This window comes from Stegodyphus dumicola, chromosome 9 (assembly GCF_044657685.1).
Source record: "Stegodyphus dumicola isolate Sdum_Otavi_A_Nest chromosome 9, ASM4465768v1".
In the NCBI taxonomy this organism is placed as follows: domain Eukaryota; kingdom Metazoa; phylum Arthropoda; class Arachnida; order Araneae; family Eresidae; genus Stegodyphus; species Stegodyphus dumicola.
In genome coordinates, this window is record NC_140776.1 from 183,777,353 (window position 1) to 183,803,956 (window position 26,604).

General features: G+C 37.5%; 1 protein-coding gene across 1 annotated transcript in view; it reads left to right on the plus strand.

Moving 5' to 3' along the window:
- Positions 1-26,604, plus strand: part of LOC118204744 (BTB/POZ domain-containing protein 3-like) — a 62,395-nt gene that overhangs the window by 20,492 nt on the left and 15,299 nt on the right. Inside the window, exon 2 of the mRNA XM_085824455.1 lies at positions 16,302-16,577. Within this exon, the coding sequence (XP_085680581.1) occupies positions 16,342-16,577 (236 nt within the window). The 5' untranslated portion in view covers positions 16,302-16,341. The remainder of the gene's footprint in view (positions 1-16,301; positions 16,578-26,604) is intronic.

A 26,604-nucleotide genomic window follows, 5' to 3' on the forward strand; every position in this document is an offset into this window, starting at 1 on the left:
GACAATATTCAAATTTTATTACTATATTGTTTGCAATTTGCAATAATGTGTGTTCGCAAGATGTTACTCCGCAGTAGAAGAAAAAAACTGCGCCTAAAACTCCATTAGAACTTCGTACCCTTATAATCTCGTTCGCAGATGTTTTTCCAAACTTGAGAGTCACAATTCAAATACTCCTTACTATTTGAGGATCAATGCTAGTTGTAAACGTTCGTTCAACAAATTAAAATTAATTTTGACGCATCCATGATCAACGATGGGACGTGCTCGCCTAAGTGACCTCGTATTTTTAAGTGTGGAAAGAGAAAAACTTGAAATGATTTACTTTGTTGAAGTTGACAAATTTGCTTCATCAAAGGCAAGTGAAAAATGTGTATATAGTAATTAACTGTATTAATGTATTATAATATATTATTATAAAGTACTAATTATATCCTAATTACTAAAACTAATCTATATTCTTGTTACGAGTATATTCTATATATTCCATTACTATATGTTTTTCGTAGGGTCGCTAAAAATATATCGTGCCCCAGGTACCATTTGCGCTCGCTAAGCCACTGTCACCCCACTAATGGCCTAGAGAACAAGACCGCTGAACATGAACATGCAGTTAGTCCGTTCACCAAGAACTCCGTTCACTGCTACGCCACTGTCACCCCACTAATGGCCTAGAGAACAAGACCGCTGAACATGAACATGCAGTTAGTCCGTTCACCAAGAACTCCGTTCACTGCTACGTTCACTGCTACGCCACTGTCACCCCACTAATAGCCTAGAGAACAAGACCGCTGAACATGAACATGCAGTTAGTCCGTTCACCAAGAACTCCGTTCACTGCTACGCCACTGTCACCCCACTAATGGCCTAGAGAACAAGACCGCTGAACATGAACATGCAGTTAGTCCGTTCACCAAGAACTCCGTTCACTGCTACGCCACTGTCACCCCACTAATGGCCTAGAGAACAAGACCGCTGAACATGAACATGCAGTTAGTCCGTTCACCAAGAACTCCGTTCACTGCTACGCCACTGTCACCCCACTAATGGCCTAGAGAACAAGACCGCTGAACATGAACATGCAGTTAGTCCGTTCACCAAGAACTCCGTTCACTGATACGCCACTGTCACCCCACTAATGGCCTAGAGAACAAGACCACTGAACGAGATTATAAGGTAATTCCACACTATTTTCAGACCCGATGGACGTGCTACCTGAATAAATCATTGCGTAGTTTTCTTCATGCATTATGTGAATACGAAAGAGTTTCCTTTAGAAAACCCTTGACGAAGGCATTGCGTTTTTCTCTGTTTCCGGCTGACTAAACAAACAAGCAATAATTGATTAAAATCGAGTACTTGCTCAGGATGTCATCATAGCAAAGTAGTGCAGTTACGTAATGGTAAATTTGAACCCAGAAGCACTAAACAGAATTTATATATCTTGAAACTATTTAGGTCGTACAGAAATGAATGACATAAATGCTGCCACAGAGCGGAATACAATTTATTAACAAAAAAAAAAAAAAAAAAAAAAAAAAAAAAAAACTAATAGTACATCAGTTAAAAATAATCCCCCCATGTCAATGCACTTCTGCCATCTGGCTGGGAGATCCTGAAGGGCTTTGTAGTCCAGTTTGTGGTAAACCAGTTTGTGGGGGTGTTGGTGCACTACCTAAGGACAATTGCAAGCAATTCGGCAGAAGATTCAACATGTTGGCCCTTCACTGCATCTTTCATGTTGTCAAGCAAGGGATAGTCCAAGGTCCACCCACTTTGCACACGCATTTGTCATCTCCAAAATCCCCATGCAGAATCGCCTGCAATGTTCATTTCACAAGCCCTGTCGTCAACGTCAACGCCTCTTCTTGCATCTTGTTGAACGTCATGTGCTTGTTTGCCATGATCAAATCCGACATGGCTGCCCCATTTGCTGCTGCACGCGATGTTGCTGGTCGTCCCACGCTGACACCTTTGGCTGCAATCTCCGCTCCACTGCTAAACTTGGCCAACCAACGGAATACGGAACGCCTTGAGGGTGCTTTGTTCCCTCATACCGACACCATGCGACAATGGATCTCACTACCCTGTATCCCTTCCTTCTATAGGAACCACGCTGTCCAAAGCTGACCGTGATAATCACCTTCCAGCATTGTTGTCCACGCTCTCAATGACGACGGTGAAAGGGACGGGCGCTGACTTATTCCGTTCGCTTGCGGCCAGCTCCTTCTGTGCATTCTGAGCAGCTCACGCCCCCTTGCGTCTATTTCACTTGTTTTCCTTTCGCATAGTGTAATAGTTTCATTGTGAGAGCCGTTGTGTCCATCATTTCTGTACGATCTAAGTAGGTAAGTTATCCCGAATTCAGTACTAACGTTAATTCAACAAGTAAGACCTATATAACGCCGCCCAACCGTGATAGTGGTTAGTGTCTCTAACTGCCGTATCCATGTAAATAGGAAGTAAGCTAAATAAATTTTTAAAAAAGAGTGACACAGAACTTCATTTTTTCCTTACAACTCTTTTAATCAGTGACCATGAAACAAGATAAGTTTTGCAAGCAACTGACGCACCCTTTTACTCTTGTCTGCGTGGCCGTATCGAAGAAGCCGGGTTCGAATCCCGGAGAAATAGTATATAGTACCTGTGCGGCTTGGTATATAGTACCGCACAGGTACTATATATTTGTAAATATATAGTACCTGTGCGGCTTGGAGGTAGCTGTGCGGCTAAATATGCAACGAGTCGAAAATCCTCTCGAGAGGTTGTGAAAGACCCTCACCCCCGCCTGCAGGAGCAATCTTGTCTCCTTGCCATGATGAGTTATACAGACAAGCGAGATTAGTCACAGCAGCAAACTTACGCATTACCTCTAATTGCTTTGATTTTATTTCATTTCGTATCAAAATGTTTTCCATAGCAAATGAGGGAAAAAAAACTGACAAAAGATGATAAGCTGAGGCCGAGTCAGTCTTGCAATGCCGTGAAGCAAGGGACAAATTTTCAATTTGTGAGAATGTAGGTATAAAGCGGCAGATTTTCTTACGTGCGTGAAAAATGCGTGCGCAACAAAAAGCAACTTCTTTTCATGTTATTACTGAAAAGAATCGGAGTGATAAATGAAGTAAATGTCCTCACACCTGTAATAAAATAACTTTAACAATAAAGAGCGGAAGAAAAAAGTCTGTTAGGTACTGATTTCAGTCATTACACGAAATGAAAATTTTCTTGGTATATACACTGGTGTGCAAAAATTAAGAACAAAACGGTTTTTTCAATATAACTTTGTACAAAAGCTTTCCAAATCAATACATTTAATACCGTAAGATCCCCAATACGTAAGGACATGAGTAATGTAAGCAACACTTACTAAAAGAGAAATCAGACGGATAAAAAGAAGCTTTATTGAAAAAGTTGCATGAAGCGCAATGCGACTGAAGGCCGAAACATCCCTGTGATGGGTGTCCAGCAAGAAACATCTGGTCTTTAATAGGGGATATGATCTCCCCTGACTGCTAGGCAGGTTTCACAGCGTCTGCCCATGCTGGGAATGAGGGTGTCAATGAGTTGTTGAGGCATTGCTGCCCATTCGTCTTGCAGCGCCAATCGAAGCTCCGGAATCGTTACTAGTGGTAAGGTACGAGCTTCCAAGCGTCTGCCTAGAAAATCCCATACATGCTCGATGGGATTGAGATCCGGAGATCGTGCCGGCCAATCCATACGTTCAATATCCTCACTCTCTAAGAGCTGTTCGGCAGCTACTGTGCGATGACATGGTGCATTGTCGTCCATGAAAAGGAACTGCGGACCCATAGCGCCTCTAAAAAGACGCACATATGGAAGAAGAATCTCGTTACAATAACGAGTACCGTTGACTGAACCTGCGTCGAAGATGTGAAGGTCTGTACGACTACCAAGCATGATGCCTTCCCAAACGAGAACACCGCTACCTCCATACCTGTTCCATTCAATGATGTTCGAGGGATGATTGCGGCTTCCCCGCTCTCTCCAGATGAGTATGCGATGAGAATCGCTCAGACTGAATCTGCTCTCATCTGTAAAGAGTACTCGTCCCCATTCATTGTCTCTCCAATTCCGGTGTTCCCGGCACCACAGAGAACGCCTTCTCCGATGGGCAGGCGTTAGAGGTACACATCGTACAGGGCGTCGTGCAAACAGACCACTACCGTGCAGTCTTCTGGCCACGGTAAAACGCGATATCGGTCGTCCAGTCGCCTGTGTCGTGCGTCTAGCGATTTCTCCCTCTGTCTGCCGCCTGTTTCTTCTGGCCTGTAAGGCAATATACCGGTCATCTGCGGGTGTGGTTCCTCGTGGACGACCACTAGTAAACCCCCGGATAGCCGTTCCTGTAGTTTGAAATTGTCTCCAAAGTCGTGAAACCATGCTGTGAGCAATTCCGAACTCTGCAGCCACACTTGTCACACTGCGGCCTTCCTCCAACTTCCCAATGATTCGACCTCGGGTAAAAGCATCCAGATGTCGTCTAACAGATTGATTATTCGCCATTTCTCGCTGAGGCAGCAACTCGGTGTGATTTTAACTGCTATACGGCGTGCAATCTCTTTGCCAGAAATACTGATCTTACACCGACAACATGCTTTATACTACTCAGACACTCCCCCATTACGTCTACCTGCATATCTGCGCATGTGCTATCGTACATCACCTTACTTAATCTCCTGATTGGTCTTTCTGTCCGGTCTACCTCTTCGTTCAGCTGATATGCTAATTTTTCGACTTCGTCCTTAATTTTTGCACACCAGTGTATGTTACCGTGAAAGACCGAAATTGGAGATTGTCGACTTTCACCAGAGAATATCAACATTCACCAAATACGTCGGTGAAAGACGAATATTTCACTACATTCTTGTATATTCGGACCCTCACCGGTGTATGTCGACAATCACAGATATGCTCTGGTGAAAGTCGAAAAGAGAGGTCATAAAGTGCCATATACTTTAAGTTGCTGCAATAAATAAGATTTGAATCACATAATTTAGTAAGTTTTTTATGACTGTTATTTTATTTTCTCATTTAGAACGTACTGTATAATTAAGTAAGTTTTTAACTTCTATTATTTTCCTTTCTCATTTTGAATGTATTGTGTGTTTTAGGTTCTCATGTTCTTAAGTTCTTATTTCAAGTCTCAAGTGCGTTTATTCGCGACTGAATGACGGAGAAGAAAACATAATATTGTTATATGTTCAACATTCACCATTAGTACATGGTGAATGTCGACATTGACTGGTGTAAGTCAGAAATAAGATTATTTGGAAAATATTTCGGACATACACCAAGAGACTATGTGAATGTTGACATTCACCGGTGAAAGCCGACACTCTCCAGATTTCGGTGTTTCACCGTAACATATTCATGTATAGCTACTTAACGCTTAGAGTGTTTTAGAGACCCAAAATGAAGAAACAAAATTAAAAATTAGAGGATGGTTTGCGGAGTCCCGCAAACCTGCCTCTAATTTTGGAAACCTGCCTCTAATTCCTTGCAAGTGGGAGAAGTCACACATTCCAAAAGGCCTCTCAATTTATGCTAATTAAAATTTTTTTGAATAGTAAGCGAACTATGCATCTTAAGATGTGATCCTAAAAGTTGAGTTGAGGTGCTCTCGTGCTTCATAAATCCGCACAGGTAAAATTTTAATAAATAAAAAATATAAGTAAACAGATGAACAGTCTTTGAAACCGAAAATTGTATATTTGAAGTCGTATTTCACGAAATACGAAATGAGTTAAATTGTACAACACATTGGATCGTGGAGTGTTGAATCTAAATTCAAACTAAAGATATTCTATACATGTATCGTTCTAAATTTTTTTCTTCTGTGTAAAGCCAGGATAAGGCGAGGCAAGTGCTACAGGTGAACAGCTGCAGAAGTGCCACGTTGGTTACAGGTGTGTGTGTGCAATTATGGCAAAGCCTCGAGGGCTATCTGCCTAAGGGAAGGGATGTCCTTGTGGAGGACCTTTCTAAGGGAAACTGGATCGTATACACGTTACACATGGGAAAAACCACGAAGTGCCCATGCAGCCAACCCGTTCGCGGGATTCGAACCTCGGACCGAACTACCAGTGTTCGGCGACTTTACCGCTCGGCCGCTGGTCGGCCCTCGTTGGTTACGAAGAGTTAAAATAAATTATTGTAGTTTACTTTAGAAGAATCGCTAGAAGCACAGTTTTGAAAGATCATTATTGTTACAGATTTTGTATTTAGTTTTCTATTTTGGTAGAATTAATAAAAATTGTTTTATATCCCCTTGCAATGCTACTTCTGGCTTTTAATGAAACTAAATCCATTTTAGGGAACACGATATATATCGTAATAAATGGTGAATCTGTTTGGTCTTCCTTATTGAGAAATATATTAAGATGAAATAAGGCGAATAGAACTGAAAAAATATTTATGATTAAAACAACATCCTAGATAAATAAAATCCTCAAGAATATGATTTGCTGAAAGAACAGGAAATCCTATCGGCTCAGTGGTCAAGGGGTATGATTCTCGCTTCGGGTGTGAGAGGTCCCGGGTTCAAATCCAGGCTGAGCCCTGTGTAAATAATTTTTTTGAATAGCCAATACTCGAGCTGTTATTATTTCATGCAAAGAGATTGTTTTAAAATTGTTAAAGAAAATGTAAATTGTTCCCTTCTTTACCTCTGTTACTCCGCCGCGAGGGAGGGGGGGCCTTGCGCCTCGCGCAGCGGTTCAATACAGGTAACCCCTTTATCCGTGTAATGGAGGACTATCTTATTCGATCTCTTTCTTAGCCCATCGGCTTTCCTTCTTACATCTTAGCTTATGCTTCTCGCTCAACCAATTCATTTTATAACAACGAAGATGTGGAGGTTATTGCATTAAGTTCCACAGCTACTCCGTAACAATAATGCCTGGTCCTTTGTCCGTGCAATGCAGCACGAGACTTATTTTAAGAGAAAGTCATGCCGGAAAAGTAAAAATATAGGAGCACGTGAATTTAACATTTAATAAAGAGATAACGGTTAATCTTCGGATTATGGTAACACGGCGACTTTTTGGCGAAAATTTGGCGACCAACCCTGCTACAGCAACCTGCTAGTTTCTTTTTTTTTTTTTTTTCGGACGCCATTTTGTTTTCACCAAGTAAAGGCATGTTTATTATTATTATTATTATTATTTATTTATTTATTAGTCCAAAGGGATTTGAATCCCGAAGGACTATTAGTTTCGTTTTGGCATTTTGCGTCGGACTCATAAATGTCGGTTCACTTTTCAAACTGTTGCCACAAAATGTTAGAGTCCTGCATTATATTTGAAGAAATTAAATAATGAAAAATCTGCATAAATGTATGTATATTTCTCGTATTGTGATAAACAACGGTAGATAGAGTCATCGAATTTTGAATAACGTAATCCTCCAACGAATATGAGCATGTGGAAGACCAAATTTGAAATTTGAAATTTGTTTTATGATCGATTTCCTATTTTTTAAAACTTTGACGAATTTTTGATTAACAAACTCAAGGATTTCAAAGCGAGCAATGGCAACGTTGTGCAGAAAAAACATTTTTATCTCCAGCGCGTGAGTCTCTGTATCGGAAATTCTAAAGATATGCTCGTTTTAAAACTATTTTGCGATATTGCTGTTGCACTGGATCTTATGGTTTAAGTGCGAGGAACATGATATTTAATAAAGAAAGGTAACACACAAAATGTTAAAAAACGCCCCTTTGGATGTAATTTAAAATCTTAAACATTTCAGATTTTTTTATTATTATTATTATTTTTTATTTATTATTTTTATTTCAAAATTTTTTTCCAAAAATATGCTAGCCGAATTACGCTTATGCTAGAACTTTTATTTATTTATTTTTAATCATGACGAAGGTTAGGTGCGAAATTGGGAAAAAGTGCAGAATCGCCCACTGCTTGCCGCGTTTTTAAGAACTGCACATACACGGTATCCATGTACACCTCGACCTATTTTCACTTAAAAAAAACATTCCAGAATTGCACAAAAATGGCATTGCGCACACTCTTGACTTTATCCATGTACACTGCTTAAGTCCTAGCTTTATCGCCTTACCAAAATGTCGCCAAACTACCTGTTACCATATTCCAAAGATTAGCCTAGATATCTCGTAATTCTACTCTTTTGCTTTCCAGAAACCTCAAGAAAACAGAAATTACCAGAACCTTCTCGTGACTGATTAAAAAGCTTTAAAAAGCCGGAGAGAAACATCTCAATTCAGTTGCTTACTCAATTGTTGTTGTTTACTAGCTGCTGTAATTCTGAGATCGGATTAACTTTTTCTGCACTTTGCATTGCGTTCTATTTAACATTTTAATACTTTAAAATATAACTGCTTTGTGATATTGTGGTATTGTACGAATATCTCTATGGAAAAATTCAGCATTTTGCTTAATTTCTTGCGATAAGAATAAATTTTATTAACTTTTTATCAGACTTGTGCATTCAGTCTATTACGAACCCGTACGCACGCAAAATATATAGAGTCATAAAATCTTGCTAGGACTATTTAAGATAGTTTAAAAGCTGGCTGAGTTGCTTGTTTTTGCGTAGAAACTTTAATTTTAAGAGTAAAAATTGTTTTAACTGTATTTGGTTTTTTGTGTTTTACTCTATTTTTCAATTTTTAATGAAGATATGTTGTGTTTTTATTATTTGTGCCTTGCCGCGAAGTGAGAACTGAATTAACTGAATGAGAAATATATCTCTAATAAAATTAGAAGAAATAAGTTTAAATGCAACGCAGAAAAAAAATGTACATAATTTAGTAGGCCATACAAGGAAGTTATGTGGTATCCCGCACCAGATTTTTTTTAACTAAAAGATAGACTTTTCAACATCCTTTTCACTTTCTTGTACGAAGTAAAGGAACTACAATGATTGGGAAACATTTCGGGTATCATATTTTTAACGAATATCCATTTTGAATACTCTCAAATCCATTTGAACGATTTTTTTTTTTTTTTTTTTTTTTTTTTTTTTTTTTTTTTTGCTTGACATCTGTACGTGCGGACAGAAAAAATGTCTCTTTATTCCAAGACGAATTGTTACATGGATTTGAAATATATTTAGAAGTGATTGTGACGTCTGTACATGCCTATGTATGTACCTCGCATAACTCAAAAACTATTTGCCTTGGAACGCCAGAATTTTACATCAATTTGAAATTTTATATCGACCTAACCTCTCTAAAGAAGACCAGAGATTCAAGGGTATCATCATCTTCTCTGATTGCAGATCAGCATTGCAAGCGATCCAGAAGGGCAACTATTAACTCAGTCATCAGATCATTGAGCTCACAAACAAAATCATTACTGCCCAAAGACCCTGCATCTTACAATGGATACCGGCTCATGTAAATATTTTTGGTAATGAGAAGGCCGATGAGCTTGCAAAGGCATCCCGTGATTCTCCTCAGCCATCCAAGTGCCTAACCCTCGTTGATGCCAATGCAGTTGCCAGTCAAAGACTAATCGGTCAAGTTAAAGGAAACTCCATCCCGGAATTGAACTGTGACAGAGCCATATCGACTATCATCACCAGACTTAGGATAAATCACTTAAAAGGGATGAGGATTTCTGCAGACGGACAGCGTAGTTACAACAACATTTGTCCTCATTGCCCAGATGACATCCCACTGTCTCGCCATCACATCTTCAGCTGCCCAGCAATCCAGGCCAGACTGTTTGACATCGGCATTGAAGACCCAGTGGACCTACTTTATACGGATAGAGCTGCCGAGGTTGCAAAAGCTGTCTTTGACAGCTTCGAAGCTATATAATTGCACTTTGTCATAGACACGACATCATCATCATCATATCGACCTAACCAAGCGTATACAAAAGTTAAATTTAAACTTTTGTACAAAGGGAGTTTTTCTTTTCTGTGTGGAATATCGCCATTTGTCTTTGATCGAGAAAACTTTCCTTCTTGGACTTTAAAGTTTTATTCTTCTATCCCCCCTCCTTCTTGGCAAATGTTTCTTGCTCCTTAAGAAGATGAACCATGTGGTTGATCACCCTGAAAATAATTAAAATTTTATTCGAAACTCCGCCAATATGAGCTTGCTTTATCCTAATTTAAATTAAAATTCCCGTTGTATGCCAATAAACAATTTGCATAATTCTCTAAGACGATTTCAGAAGCAAAAACAGAACTATTACCTGCTTACCTGAACAGAACTATTACCTGAACTATTACCGAGATTTAACTTCAAATTCCACTGCGGATATTAAATTATTTTTATACCATTGAGTAAAACTGGGTAAATATTTTCTTTTGTTACGAGACTTAAAAGATAAGTAATAAATTCACTCTATTTTCTAAATATTAAGCTGTGCATATAAAATAATTGTTTTCAGAAGCGCATTTTAAAAAAACGTCCTTAATATTCAGAACAACCCGAAATTTTTCTTCTGTTCGATATATTTTCAGGTGTTTTTAAATGTATTCGCGTTAAAACAATTTAGGACACCAGTGCAAAATCAAGAATCCTGTTATTTATTTGATCTTCTTTATTTGTGTATCATTCAGTAATGTATTCTAAAAGACATCAATTTCTAGCGCTTCTAGCACAGCGGCATCTCTTGCAGTAAAGAGAGCGAGCGATGCGTAATCAACCAACCGGTAAACGGAAAGTGTTTTCGCTGCGTCAATCATCCAGCATATGGGCGTGGTCATCGATTACGTCATGGTTTATTATTCCCCTCCCCTCTCGGTGCTTCATATAGGTTAATTTCTATGCGCTAAATTTGGTTGAACCGAGTATCTCTTTGCAAATGGCTATTATGTAAAAGCATTTAATACCTGATCATTTCATATGCGTCCGAGATTAACGATGGTCAAATTCTACACAATTATTAGTTAAACTCCGGGGATCGTCTCCTACAAACGAAATGTAACCCATAGTAACAATCACAGCCAAAGAGATTCGGTATAACCGGCTCAACCAACCTACATAAAGATGCCTGCATCCTTTTGCAATCTAGCCCTTGCTCGTCAAAATACAGTGTGACCCGATATTAAGACACAAAGGTGCCTACACGTTTTTAAAGTTCATTTTACTACATGAAGAAGTTATTCTTTGTCAAAATGCCGGTACGCTCATGTGCAAGTCCTTATTTTAGTGAATAGTCACCCTTTTACAATTTGTAGAGACATTAGGATTTTTTGGAAAACAGGAGATGTGAAAATTGAGCAACGCCTTGGCCGGCAATCGATCCACGGACTTCTGGAATACGTGCCCAGCGTGCAGACCACCACACCACGAAGGCATGCTAGGAAGGCAGGAGAAATACCTTATATACTCCCCTTTTTAAAGGACGACTGGGGGGATCCAATCGCCAAATCTTGGGTTTGGAGAATCATCATCCACCACCCTTTTAGTTCGGGCGCCACTGTAGAGACATTAAGTTATTTCGAAGCTGGAATGATGAAAAATGAGCAAAGCATTCGCCGGCAATCGAACGACGGAGCTCTGGAATACGCGCCCAGCGTGCAGACCCCCACACCACGAAGGCATGCTAGGAAGGCGGAAGAAATACCTTATAAATTGATTTACTGTTATTTTAAGTTATCTACCCACAAATGTCTGGCTGATCTGTAAGCACAAAATGTGCCTTTTGCTCTTATTTAACTTTAAATAAAATGTATTTTACACCTTTCTCAAGTTTCAGTTGTTATGGTGTACTTAACGATAATTCGCTTTAACATCGAGAGAGTTTGGACACTTTGGATCATTACAAAGGGTTCTAAACAATATACGTTGACAAAAATCTTTCTATCTGTATTTATCTGGGCAATGAAATGTGCTTTTGGTTTGCATTTTCCTGGGAAAAGCGAGTATAGTATTTTTATCATCCCCTAATGTAATCAAACTGAAGTTTGCGTCATAACAAAAGTAGTCAGTATTCCCATTTTACCTGTAGTCATTCTTATTATAAAAAACACAAAAAATTTCTAACTTGTTGTTTGGTGTGCGGGATCTAAAAGCAGGTCCCTCTTTGGTATTTTCCACACCCTAGGCTATCAGTCCAGCGATCATTCCGCATAAATAAACATATTAATAAAGTCAAAATATAGCTTTATTCAATTGTAACTTGCGAGAACAACTTACTGGTATGAAGAAGCGAAGCTTTGCGGGAAAATAAAATTAGAGTACCAATTATAGTTATACAGGGACTGGACAAAAATGTCACCAAATGGTTTCCAAGTTTAAAGAATTTTGGCGATTTCTTGCCAAATTTGGCGATAAAAATTAGTCGCCAAAAATCATCGCCACCTTAGCGATATTTTGCCAATTTAGAGTGACAGCCATTTACTCGATTTTAAACAGTAGAAATAGTCTATCTCGTAGCACAGCGCTAAAGGAAGGCAGCAATGGACGAGTTTCAACACGACAGACTGAGTTTGCAAACTCTCTCTTTTAAGGTTCGATTCAGTCGCCCAACCTTGCGTATAGTGGTTAGCGTCGCTGACTACCGTGCCGCTAGAAAGAAGAGGGAAAATTCGCCAAGGGATTTGGCGACGGAACCTGTTGGCGAGAATTTCCCCCTTTGTGATGTACCTGGCCGAGATTTTCCACTTCCGGCCACGTGTACAGGAAATTGAGGAACATGGGTTAAGATGAATCGTTCTTTGACATTTCGCTATAATTTAAACTCGAATTTTCGTGCTTTTTTGCTTTACTAGTTGAACTTGTATTATCCATATCGCAGTTTGATGTCTGATTTTATATCTGTCAATATGTAGGGAAAAAATGGAGTCACACAGCTTTAAAACTCTTGGTAAACGTGACCATCGAAACTGTTCGAACTTCGACATCAGCTTCGAGCTTTGGCGCTTTTTGGCGACAGATATTTCACGCATGCGCAGTTGTGTCCCTTTTCGTTCGGAGGGAGCCACTCCTGCTGCTGCGAAGCTTTCCTTCTTAACAATACATACTCTTTGGCTCAGGTTTGAATTCCGGAGAAGACACAGATGTTTGTAAATGTATAGTATCCGTGCGGCATGGGGTACTCTAAATATGCGGTGAGTCGAAAGACCTCTGGTGAGGTCGGTGGTAAGAGAAGAGGCTGGGGGACCCTCGGACTCGTCCCCAGGGGTACTTTCCATCAAAATTGGGGGGGGGGCAGAACTGAGCTAAATCTCACTGTCACCTGTAAGATGCTCAAGGCTGTTGCCAACGACAGGCGAATAAACTTGTGCTCCTTCCCCCGAGGAGTTTCATTGGCTTGAGTTGATTATAGGTCAGACAGGTGAGCGTCAGCAATAACAGCAACAAGCTTACACTCTCTCTTGAGAACTCAAAAGACAGTACATCTCTACATAAAGACATTAAATTAAATACGCGTCAGAAAATATTTTATAACAAAAAACCCGAAAATATTTAATAATTTTAAGTTTGAACTAAATGTTGCTGAAATCCGCTATCGCTAACTGAGTTGCAACGAATGCAAAATAGCAAAACTGATTTCAAATTCCTCATGGTAATTATAAAACTGCTTTACTTATGATAGAAGTTCTTCTGCTGAGAAAGCAAAAGCGAATAAAAACAAGGTAAAACATTTAATCTTCCTTAGAGATAGATAATCCGCTCATCTCTTAGTAGATTCATTATTCAGGAACCTGTTGCAGAAATATCCACTTTAAGCAACAGGTGCTGGTTTAGTTAACGTTTGAACACAGAGAGTGACGCTAAAGTAATAATTGAAAATAACGCAAGTGTAATTTTACTGTGCTCAAAACTATTTACCAAATATTAAAATGGTTTATTTATCAAAAATAGCATAAATATTTCATAGCATTTCCTGTATTATTTGTAAGCATATTTTACAGCTTTGCGCGTATCCAAAAAACCCTACGCTTATCGGTAGTTTGTTATTGTCCAAAGTAAAATCAACTGTTATGCTTTTGAGAAAAAGTAGTATCTTGAAAAGAAGAAGCTTTCTTATAATCGCATCTTCAAAAGGAGAAAAGGAGAAGCCTTTTTCAGCGTCTTGTAGAGGCATTAGGTATTTTTAGAAGCAGGCAAGAGCGATTTTTTTTTTTTTTTTAACGGAGGACGTGGGCAACATACTTTTACCATTATGGTTAATCGGCTTTATATATTCCTCCGTTAAAAAAATTACATCCTCCTTTGTCGAGTGAAACCCTCCAATAAAATACTGGAGGGTCACAGCAACATCTTTTCCCCTTCGTCTCGAATTTATTGTAAAACAATAAAGAATTTATACATGGTCAAACAGTGGCAATCTGTGACATAAGACATATACATATTTGTTTAACAATATTGGTTTATAACAATAGTTTTAAATAGAAAATTTTGAATACCTAAATGTAAAATATTACCTAAATATAAAATTGAATTACTTTGAATACCTAAATAGAAAATTTTGAATACCTTATATATAATAAATAAAATCTTATATGTAATAAATGTAATCTATAAAATATAATAACGCTTCCTCACAATCTTTTACTTTCCTGTATATATAAATCCTGATAAAATCTTATTTTTTCTTATTTATTACAGTCTTAAATATTTATATTATTTGAGACATTATTTCTTACTCTTTCACAATAGTCATTATTTTCAATAGGATAGTTATTATTTTCAATAATCTCTGAGCTATGTTATGCAACTTGGCATAAATCTATACCCAATTTAGTTAAAATATCCATTGCCCATTGTTGTTTTCCTTATAATGTGTTTATGCTTTACTAAGAATTTTTTAAAAGCTTGAATATTTGTAAATACCTTATATACTCCCCCTTTCAAAGGGCTACTAGTGTTTTTAGGGGACCCAATCGCTAAATCCTGGGTGTGGAGAATCATCACCCAACAGCCTTTTAGTTCGGGCGGTAGTGTAGAGACGTTAGGTATTTTTGGAAGCAGACAAGAGAGATTGAAAAATTAGCAACGCCTTCGCCGGGAATCGAACCGCGGGGGTAGTGGTCTGCACGCTAGACGCGCATTCTAGAGGTCCATGGTTCGATTCCCGGCAAGATCGTTGCTCATTTTTCATCTTTCCTGCTTTAAAAACAATCTACAAAGGTACTCGCCATTATTCATCAATTTAGATTTCTGACATTTCTGTCTTCATCTCCAGAAATCAAAGATAAGATTGCAGAAGAAAAACAATAAAATGAATAGCAATGTTCAAAATTTTTACTGCGATGGGAAAAGTAATATCATCCTTATGTCAGTGCGGGAAACGTAATATATTTCACAAATCATTTTATGCATGTATCATATTATGCAAACTCTTCATGTGTGTTATGACGACTGAAACTCGTATGTGCACTATAATGTCAAATTCTTTATGCATACCATATTAAATTCATTATAACAAATTTTAGTCACGAAATTTTGTAACATCTTTTGCGTAGTTTGAATTAATAACGAATTATCAAATTCTTTATCAGATCAAGTTAGTGTGGTTCACAAATTTAATATCTCAGAAGTATTATGTAAAATTCAAAATCGTTAAAATAAATTTTTGAAGAAAATGCTTTCGAAAATTAGGTTTGTACAAAAAAAAATTAATACAGAATCGAATTAATTAATGCCTATTTGGATTTTCAATTATTTAATACGTGATGACTATGATAACAGTAAGAATTGGAATGATTTTAAAATATTCTATGCAAACATTCTATCAGCAAACATCCACTAAAAATTCGACCTTCTAGCGGTAATTTATAACACTTGAGTAAATTGCGAAAGTTTTTCTTTTTTAACCCTTCTTTAAATAACCTCATTTCGAGCGAATGATAATTTTTACGTTATTCTCCCAAAGAATATTAATGGATTTCACATTATAGAGTTACGAATGTGGAATTTTAATCTCCTGGCACATGCACATGAAATACTGCCAAATGAAACAATCTATACTTTGCATGCTAATTGGTGCAAACAAAGCTTTAATTGCAGGGAAGCCGATCCTTCTTGGTAACTTAATCATATTGTTTGAACAAGCTTTTAGCGAAATGTGGGTGGTATGTGTCAAACGCAATTAAACGAAATACTCTGGATCTAGGTCACTAGAGCGATTAGGGAAGATCCCCCCGTTCCATATGCAAAACGAAAATCACAGTCCATACCCAAATTGCTTCTCGCTCGAGATGTTTGCAGACCTCTAATCATGTCTGCGGTAAAAAGGAAATAGAAAGCCTCGTTGTCCGATGTGGGTCGACAACGATGAGGGAATTAATAGTGCTGTCCTTTTTCTAGCCTTCTGTTTTGATGTCTTTTGCAGGCAATGGCGATTTAGGAGGAATCGACATTGACCAATCGTCATGGAGAGCGAGAAAGTGCTGCAGCGGACCTCGTCCCTGCTTCAGAACACGGCACTGAGCGACGTGACTTTCATAGTGGGCCCTCCTTCGGCTTCTAAGAAGTATGTGGGCCACAGAGTTCTCCTGGCTATGACATCGCCTGTCTTCGAAGCCATGTTTTACGGGGACATGGCGGACAAATCGAAAGTCATTAGGATTACCGACTTGGCTCCGATAGGATTCGAGAATTTGCTCAGGTAAGTAGCAAAATCCAAAAAAGTGTTTTTATTTGTGAAATTCTGATTGGATCTAATAGCAAATTAATTATAAAAATAGGCAGATTAGGTTTATCTATCAGAATTTAATTACATTATCCATTTTAGTTTGACAGGGTATTTTATACACTTTTCCTTCCCTTCAAATAAAAAAAAATTTTAAATTATTATTTCAAAAATTTCCTTACAAATAAAAATGCGCACGCGTCTAAATGGAACTCAGATCTCCATACGCTAAGAAAGTCTTTCTAAATTTATTCAACTTCAATGGAGAATTCGTAATTAAACATCAAATCATTCGTTTAAGAAAGTTTTCTTTAGACTTTTAAAACTGATTAAACCGCTAATACTTTGAGAAAAGAAAGAAAAATGTTTCAGCAATGAAATTCCAGAATAAAAATGAATATATACTAGTCAACAACATACAGGATTTGTCCAAAGTAATGGAAACATCAGGCTTAAAAACTTAATGTTGCACTTTTATAGACAATAAAACTAACACAATAAACCGTAAAAATAATCCCCGCCTTTTGGGGAAAAGTCATTATTTTATATATATTTTAGAGATTGTGTAAAGCTTCAAAGTCCAATTATGTTTGGAAAGCTTAGGTTATAGGGAAAAAAAAGCAAAGACGGATGAATTCCAAAAATGTTAGATGCTTAATATCCGGCTCATTAGCACATGTGTAACATCAGACACAAAATTATTGGAAATACGGTCCTAAAGTTATAACAACATACGATATTCTCTGAAAACATCACCTGCCAGACATAGTTGTGGGTTGAAATTGAGGATGCAGACCCAAAAGGATGTTAAACAAGCTTGTAGAGTCCTTAGGTTGTTTTATGCTGGAGACGTGAAAAATGTGCAGTACCCTCCGGACCTCCCGAATGGGCGTCGAGTGTGCTTCCAGTTGCACCACGAAGGCATGCGAGAAGAAGAAAGGAAATACTTACATCCTCCTTACAAAGGGCGACTGGGGAAGAGGGGACTCAACCGCCAAATCCTGGTGGTGATTGTCCACCACTTGTTAACTCGGACACCCCTTGTAGAGTCATTAAGTCATTTTACGCTGGAGACATGAAAAATGTGCAATGTCATTGCCGGGATTCGAGCCTCGGACCTCTCGAATACGCGCCGATTGTGCTGACCACTACACCACGAAGGCATGCTATGAGGGCGGGAGAAATACCTTATAATATCTTTCGAGTTTCCGCTAGACTGTTTCTCGGGCTGGCCCTAAAAATATTATTTTTCGTATAATGTGTTGCCATTGCTGGCTTTGACACGCCGATTGTTCTTCCAGCTACGCCTCAAAGGCATGCGGGAAGGTGAAAGAAAATATCTTACAAGGTAATTACATAAAAAGGAAAATCTATCTGCTGTGAAAAAAAAAAGAAAAAAAAGTTGATTGTTGAACTTTAAAGGGCATCTAAAGAACCCAATTTTGATGTATACAACAAAAAGCAGTCGTGTAAGAGGAATATTTACAGTAGAATTGCTATTGAAAACCAAACTTCTTGTTTCAGTAATAAATAAAAAAAATGGGAGCTACAGTGGTAACGGGAACATGACACATAAAATGCTGATCAGTAAAAACAAGTATTGTGTCAGTTTTTACGTCCGGAGAATACTAGCAGAAGATCACGATTCATTCAGACTGTCTGCTTCCTACACTAAAACATGGCGGTGATTTAGTTAAACTTTGGATAAGTGTATCGGGCTTTACTGCAGACCCAAATATGATTTTACGGAGAAGAATATATACCAGTGACACACAAATATTTAAGTGATCATGTCCATTCTATGGCTCTGACACTGTTTCTTACAAGTAATCGCATCTTTCAAAATGTCTCATGTTCTTCAGTCAAATTCAGTCGTATTAAAGAACCTTAAGACGAAGTTATATATCTTTCTTGGCCTGCAGGATCATCAGATGTAAAAATCATTGAACCAGTGTAATATGGGCTGGAAAGTAAAGTAAGATCCCGCTTTATTCCCCCCCCCAGTATCTTCCAGCATCTCCGGCATCTTGGAGCAGGTCTGACAGTAAAATGAAATACCATTAATACCATTCAGAAGTTGTATGCCTCTATTCCAAAACAGTTTCAAGAAGTTTGGATGCCAAATTTTTCCTACACCACATTAGGCACACAGTTCTTCATGCTGTTAGCTGTTACCATTGTTTTGGACGAATTGGCCAAATTTTTCCTACACCACATTAGGCACACAGTTCTTCATGCTGTTAGCTGTTACCATTGTTTTGGACGAATTGGCCAAATTTTTCCTACACCACATTAGGCACACAGTTCTTCATGCTGTTAGCTGTTATTATTGCTTTGGACGAATTGGCCAAATTTTTCCTACACCACATTAGGCACACAGTTCTTCATGCTGTTAGCTGTTACCATTGTTTTGGACGAATTGGCCAAATTTTTCCTACACCACATTAGGCACACAGTTCTTCACGCTGTCAGCTGTTACCATTGTTTTGACGAATTGGTCAAATTTTTCCTACACCACATTAGGCACACAGTTCTTCATGCTGTTAGCTGTTACCATTGTTTTGGACGAATTGGCCAAATTTTTCCTACACCACATTAGGCACACAGTTCTTCATGCTGTTAGCTGTTACCATTGTTTTGGACAAATTGTTGTTCATTATTACTTTCATTCTTCTTTTACAAAAATATTTATAGTTTCAATCTACGTCTTTGTAATTTTATCTTAATAGGCTGCGGCGTAAGTAAAATTCACGGGCCTCTATGCAAAAATATATTTCTGGGCCCCCCTCTCCATGATTTATAGTACCCCCCCCAAAAAAGGGTGGAATCAATAGCCTTACAGTAATGATGATTTTGGTCGGGGCTGAATTGATTATTAATTATCATAAGCACGCGCTTGTAGGGTACCAATATGAAAACAAACAAAAATGGAAAACAATTGTCACAATAGATGAACCATGGGTGTATTTAAAGGAATGTAACAGAAAAAGAGCCATTTATTATCATAAAAGGGGAGGAAAAAATTCAAGTACATAGTTCAAGGAATCGAAAGAAAGTTTTTCTAAGGGATTCATGATTGTTGCTGGTTTTTCTTATAATGGCAAGTTAAAAATAAAGAATGTGCAAAAAAATGTCAAGATTAACTCCAAATACTATCAGAAACATATTTTATCTAAAATGTTTCTGAATGAAATACCATCGCTTTACGCACAATGCCATCCATCTGTGAGACTCCATCAGGACAAAGCTAGCAGTCACACATCAAAATCCACTGTAAATTTCCTAAACTGGTATCAAGGCCATACCCTTCACTGATATCCCTACTAAATCTCCCGATGTGTCACCTATGAATTTTTGTGCTTTCGGACTTTTAAAAACTGTATTATCCAAACGTTGTCCCAAAACCCTAGCAGGACTCTGGAAAGCTGTTCGGGAGGAATGGGATAGAATATCTCTTCTGTCACTTCAAAAGGCATTATTATCCTGGAAATTGCGGTGTCGAAAGCTAGTTCGGAATAAGGGATGCCAAATAGAACATTTAAAACACAAGAATTTTATGTAATTTAGTTTTGTGAATACAATATATATCGTCTAAAAATGTGTGAACAGCCTCTGCATATTTTATTTTTTATAAAGGACACATTTGAAGTTTTTCCCCTCTTTGTCCATTCATTTACTCTACGTTCTTAATTTTCTTCTTTCCATCAAATCTATTTTTTTGGGGGGATGGGTTAAATAAGATAATACTGTGGTTGACTAATATTGTAAGGTTCTCTCTCTTTATCAGTGCCTTTGTGGAAAGCATGTCAGGCTATCATCAGGAGATACGGATTTCGAATTCTGATTAGGACATCGTTGATTTTTCATACTGCCTATTTCGACAAACCTGACGACTCTATAGAGTAACTGAGAAAACTGATGATGAAAAGTCATCATAAGTAAATATTAAAAGAATCTGGATTTATTAAAATTTTCATCTGGATAGTTTCATTTTCTGCAAAATCCTTTATTATTTCTCTGTACGTCCTCCACTTTTCAATCATCTGAACATAAACGCATAGCAGTAAGTGAAGACTGAGCGAAATAAAATATGTAAGAGAATAAAATTAAACCCTTTTATGTATTTAGAGTGATTAAGACTGTTGAATATCGTGGTTAAAATCGTTCGACTTAGGTTCGGTCCCAAGGGAACAAACAGGTTGCCTGCATGGTCGGTTTTTGCAGTTTCCTCATGTGTAACTTGAATATGAACCAGTTTCCCTTAGAAAGACCTCATAGTGGCATTTCTTCCCTTTGGAAGATAGCTAAACTTAATTTTTGTGCATTTCTTGTTTAGTTCACTTTACAGACCATTAGTTTGCATAGCAGCCGAGCGCCGCCTGAGATAACCACTGACTTTGTTGTAAAAGCCTTACAGTGTTAATAGTCATCCTGGCAGAAGGGAATATTTCCTCAGTGTAAAAATATAAATATAAATATTATATGAGCATACAAGGCCTGTGTATAAGCATAGATATGTTGATTACAGTCATTGTCTTGTACAAGTTACATATGATAGTTACATAAAATCATGACAGTTATGTGTACATTTAAACATTATCTGAATTCATATTTACAATACTTTTACTGAGATAATCAAATTAAACTTGTAATTCATTTACACATTGACTGGATTTTCGATATCATTTAAACTGCTTTACAATATCATTTTTATCAAGTACATACAAACTGGATAGTAATATGCTTACATTACAATAGTTTTGCTCTTACCGTCCTGTTATTATTCTACGGGGTGAGCTATTTTTCTAGTGTTGATTTTCAATTGTTGTAGTATTTTGAATTGCTATTAAACGAAGATACAATTCTCAAGGGAGGGGGAGAATTTCTTAGTACCTTGCTGAGCATAGCCTGATTACCTCCTCTATTTTAGTTTTCGTCTGCTTGTTGCCGCAGGTATTCTTCGCTCATTGCGGCCAGTATTCACTGCTTGGCATTTTTAAATGCAGTTTATCGGTTTTGTGGGCAGTTGAAGAGGAAGTGATCTGCATCACCTACCGCACCACATTTACACAATTCTGATGCTCGTATGCCGCATCATTTAAGATAATGTGAGAAGGGACCATGGCCAGTGTAGAATTGAGTTTGTGCTCCGCTGTATGTATTAAATGAGCACGTGACTTTCGGAAAGAACTTGTAGGTTCTTCTCCCTGTACTTTCCCTTTCCCATCTTTTCTGCCATTCTTGTAAAAAGCTATTGAGCTTGGTTTCTTTGAATAGGACTGCGTAACACTTACTGCGTTTTCCAATCTACTGGAGTCATTGGCAGCAGATTTCGCAAGCAGGTCCGCTGCTTCGTTGCCAGTTGCATAGCAGCCGGTGGCTGATTACGACTAGATTGGATTACTTGTTACATACATGAAGGCCCTCCTCCTAAAGGAAGAAATGTTCTCGTCGAGGATTTCTAGGAGAAACTGGCTCGTATCCACGTTACACATAAAGAAATAAACAAGCCAGCCATTTCGCCTAAAATTGAATTTTGAGCAAGAAGAGTTGCTGAATGTTTTTAATTGCATTTGTTTTCGATTCCCGAGAACAGAAACATTTGAATAATTTAGTATTTTTTCTCATATGAAACCATTTTTTTAAATTTCAAGTATTTCTCTTGTGGGAGCTCAAACCTTGAAAAGCAGGCCGAATACCGAACCCCGGACCAAACTACCAGTGTTCAACGATTTTACCACTAGACCACTGGTGGATCCGGGTCGCAGGGAAGGAGAATAACAAAATGCAACTTTTTTTGTATTCGAATTTTTTTTCAAATGACAGTTGCACAGCTTCTTTCTTAGGCAGTTCCTGATGTTACCCATCTGAAACTGCGCAATAAAAGAAGCTGAAACGAATATTAACCCTTTCGTGGGCCGTGGGAAGGTTATTTCCTACCTACGTGATCCTGGGAAATACACCTGTGGGAAGCGCAAAACTCACTATAATATATTGGCTTTGGTATTATAACGTTGGAAACTAATTCCCACTTCAGTATTGTGCTGCAATCTGTGTTCAATTGATTGAAAACAGAATTAGCACATTTGTTTTGAAGGTTCGAACGCATTGTGTGAGATCTGTTCCACTGAGATACTTGTTTTGATTTGACATTTGCATTGCTATACGATTCTGCTACAAATGTAAGTAAACACTGTTTTTATTATAATAACGTTCTCTTATTTTCTATATTTCTGCAGTAATTGTGTAATATTGAATAATAAATAATGGGTGAAAAGTGAAAATGCTATTGCATCATGTATGAAAGCCATGTGCAATAGGTATGGTGAAAAAATTAGAATATTTTTGAAAATACATTTGAAACTATCATTCAATTCTACTGAAAAAGAAAAGGATTACTTTGGCATGATTTTTACCGAGGAAATTTTACAGAATATTGTTGACGAAACACATACGCAAAGCAGCCTAAGAAAAGGAAGAGATTGGGTCATACCACAAAAGACATTATCCTGAACTGGAAAGAAATCACATCAGAAGAATTGAAAGCATGAGTAGGTATGCATATACTCATGGGTATACATCAATTGCCTGAACTGAAAAAATACTGAAGCACAGACCCTATTCTCAATGTTCAATCAGTAGCAAGAATAATAATCGCAAAGAGGTTCAAAAAATAACTGAGACTTTACATGTAAACGATAACAGCACAAATCCATGTGGGCAACTTGGGCATGATAAATTAAGTCAGACCAATCCTCTCACAGCTCAATGAATCCATACCTAAAGTCTATGAACCTTCGTCAACATTATGAATAGATGAACGTATGATAGCTTTCAAAGGGAGAACTTCATTAAAGCAGTATATGCCAATGAAGACTATAAAAAGAAGTTACAAGGTGTGGTGTTTAGCAGACTCTAAGACTGGATATATTCAAAAATTTGAAATTTATTGTGGAAAAGAAACTTCTGACAATAAGGACAAAATATTGAGCTTAGGGAAAACACTAATAACTAAACTAACGGAAGATGTGAAACATATAGGTCATCTTATAGCCTATGATAGCTATTTGACACCTTTTAGGCTTGAAAAAAGTCTGCTTATAAGTGGTCTGTTTTCTGTGGGGACTGTGAGGCCGCAAAGGAAGGATCTTCCACTAATACTGAAGGCTAATAACAAACTACAAAGGGAGAAATCAATATTCCTAGCTAAGGAAGGTGTTGCTGCAATAAAGTGGATGTACAAAAAGGCTGTTACATTGGTGACTACTGCAAACAATTCAGCGATTATTACATCTGTAAATCGTACAAAAAAGGATGGTACTAAACCTGAAGTACCTTGCCCTAAAGCTGTTGCCGTATATAACGATATCATGGGAGGGGTTGATTGCTTCGATCAAAGAAAAGAAAGATACCAAATAGGAAGAAGATCTGTAGAATGGTGGCGTCGTATTTCCTATTTTCTTACCGATCTTGGCATCGTAAATAGTTTTATACTGTGGCAAGTAAGCAAGAGAAGCAGAAGTTTAGACCAGCTAACATTCCGTATAGCATTATCTCGTCAACTAACAGACGAATATTCCTCGAAAAAGGAAAGGCTGTCCTGCTAGCTTCCAAGCAAAACGGTGTGCAGTTCCGGATGATATACGCTTAGCCAATGTGGGAAATCATAGGCCAAAGATGGCTTCCAACTATAGACGATGTAGGAAATGTAGCACAAAGGCCCAAGAAAAGAGGACCCGCTATATGTGTGCAGTATGTGATGTAACCTTGTGCACTGCAACATGTTTCTCATATTTTCACGGCAAATAATCGCCTTTACATTGCATTTTCTCTATGACCATAAAAGATCCCGTGGGAAGTATACTTCCCACCCCTAGAATTTAAATGTAAACAAAAAATTTGGCAAAATAAAATATATTTCCTTAAACGCTATTGTTTAGTTGATAATAAAACATAAAAAAACGGGAGAAATTCAAAAGAGAAATAAATGGCCCACGTAAGGGTTAAGGAGCTGAAATGAAAACAGCTTAAGGGACCTTATATTTATAATTACTGAAATCACTGCTTTTGCTTCTGCAAAAGCAATATGTATATATGTTTTTATGGAAGAAAAATAACCAGCTTATTTCTGTTTTCTCTCTGAATTTAGAATTTAAACATTGTAAATCTAATTCAGCAGGATACTGAAGGACCCTCTAAGGCCTTGGGCCCTTATGTAGCTGTATTCCTTGCAGGGGCGTAGCTAGAGTTTCCAGCGCCCGGAGACAACTGAAAATTTGCGCCCCTTTCTGTGTGCCAAGAATGGAAAACATTTCATTAAAAAATTTCGTAGCATCAATTTGGCGTCCATTGAATGCTGCGCCCGGGGTCAGATGTCCCCCCTACCCCCGCCTTAGCTACGCCACTGATTCCTTGCATACCTCTATTTAAGCCACTGTTTACATGACAGATTAATTCGTGGAATAAATTTGATTGCAATGCAAATAAAAAATAATTACTGTTCTCGAGTAACATTTCGAGAGAAATCTCGAAATTTACAGAAAATCTTGAGCTCGCTGTTACAGAATTCTTTTCTTTTCTTTTCTTTTTTTTTTTTTTTTTTTTTTTTTTTTTTAATATATATATATATAATTTAGAATTTCTAAATTTTAAGAAAACTTCTTGGAAAATTTCGTACTTCAAAAGACATTTTTTCTATTCATCTCATATTAAGTTAGGATTTCTAAAATCTGAAAGCTCTTTTCATCTACCAAACCCCGTACATGGCCCTAATTCGGGAATAATTTAATAGTTTTTGCGGAGCCGAAATAAACTTCTTAGTGATTATAACTCATAATTAATGTGTTATAAATTTTTAAAAACTTTTCAGCACCAGAAGTGCTGTTAATCTTGAAATTAACTTTTTGTTCATATAAGTTTTATACGAATCACCTTCCAAGTTGTTGCTATCAAATTTTATCGTGATGTATTATTTAAAAAATTGAATAGGTAAGTATCTTTATGTATGTATGCTCTTTTCACTGTGGGAAAATGCTTTAAATTGAAGTATCAGAAGGATACTAAACGATCCGCAAAGGAAATTTCAAGCTACTAGTTGTTTGTACTTTTGATGAATTAACTTCGACTAAGATTCTTTCAATGAAATGACACCAAACAATTTCAGTAAATACCTTGAAGAGCATAAATTTTATATCACAAGGTGGAACTGTGGCGCTGCTGCGCGACGCAGGCTGAGCCACCAGGCCTCATTTGCTTGCAAAGAAATAGCCGTATTCCAACATCCAAATTAGAAAACCGATCTCTTAATTACCTTAAATTTTTTTAAAGAAAAGGCTGTTGAATTCGCTGTTTTAAAAATTTCAATGATTTATAAATATAAATTTCAATTTTTTAGAATTTTTATTCATTCATTTTTTCTATTTTTTATTTTTCAAAATGTTGATATAAATCCTCGACCATGAATTTATAATATTCATTCTTTATTTGCAAATATCAGCAAATGCAGGAAATAAATTCTAATTCTAAACTAAATTCCAAACATATCCTTAAATTCTAATTTTTTTTTATTTATCTGCTGCTTGGTGGTACTCCAAATTCTAAATATTTTTCCTACCTTAAATTCTGCCACCAGGTGCGGTAGCACTGGTCGCACCCGCTCTGGCAACGTCCCTGTCAACATGCTAAGGATATAGAGAAGTAAACTTCTTTTTTTGCAAGGAAGATTCAGATAGGTACCTATTTATTTATAAAAACACTTTATATTACTACACTGACTACCAATAAGTATTTGGACACCTATGCAAATGACGATATCTGCGGTCCTAAGGTACGTCACGGACTCCGCCGGTATATATCGTGTAGGAAACAGCATCGGCTTTAGTCGCATGCAAGATGCCTCGTAGTTCAGAGCTCTCTGATTTCGAGAAAGGTATAATTATCGGGTATCACAAATGTGGTTGATCCTTAAGGGACATATCTAGCGATCTGAAGTATCCAAAATTGA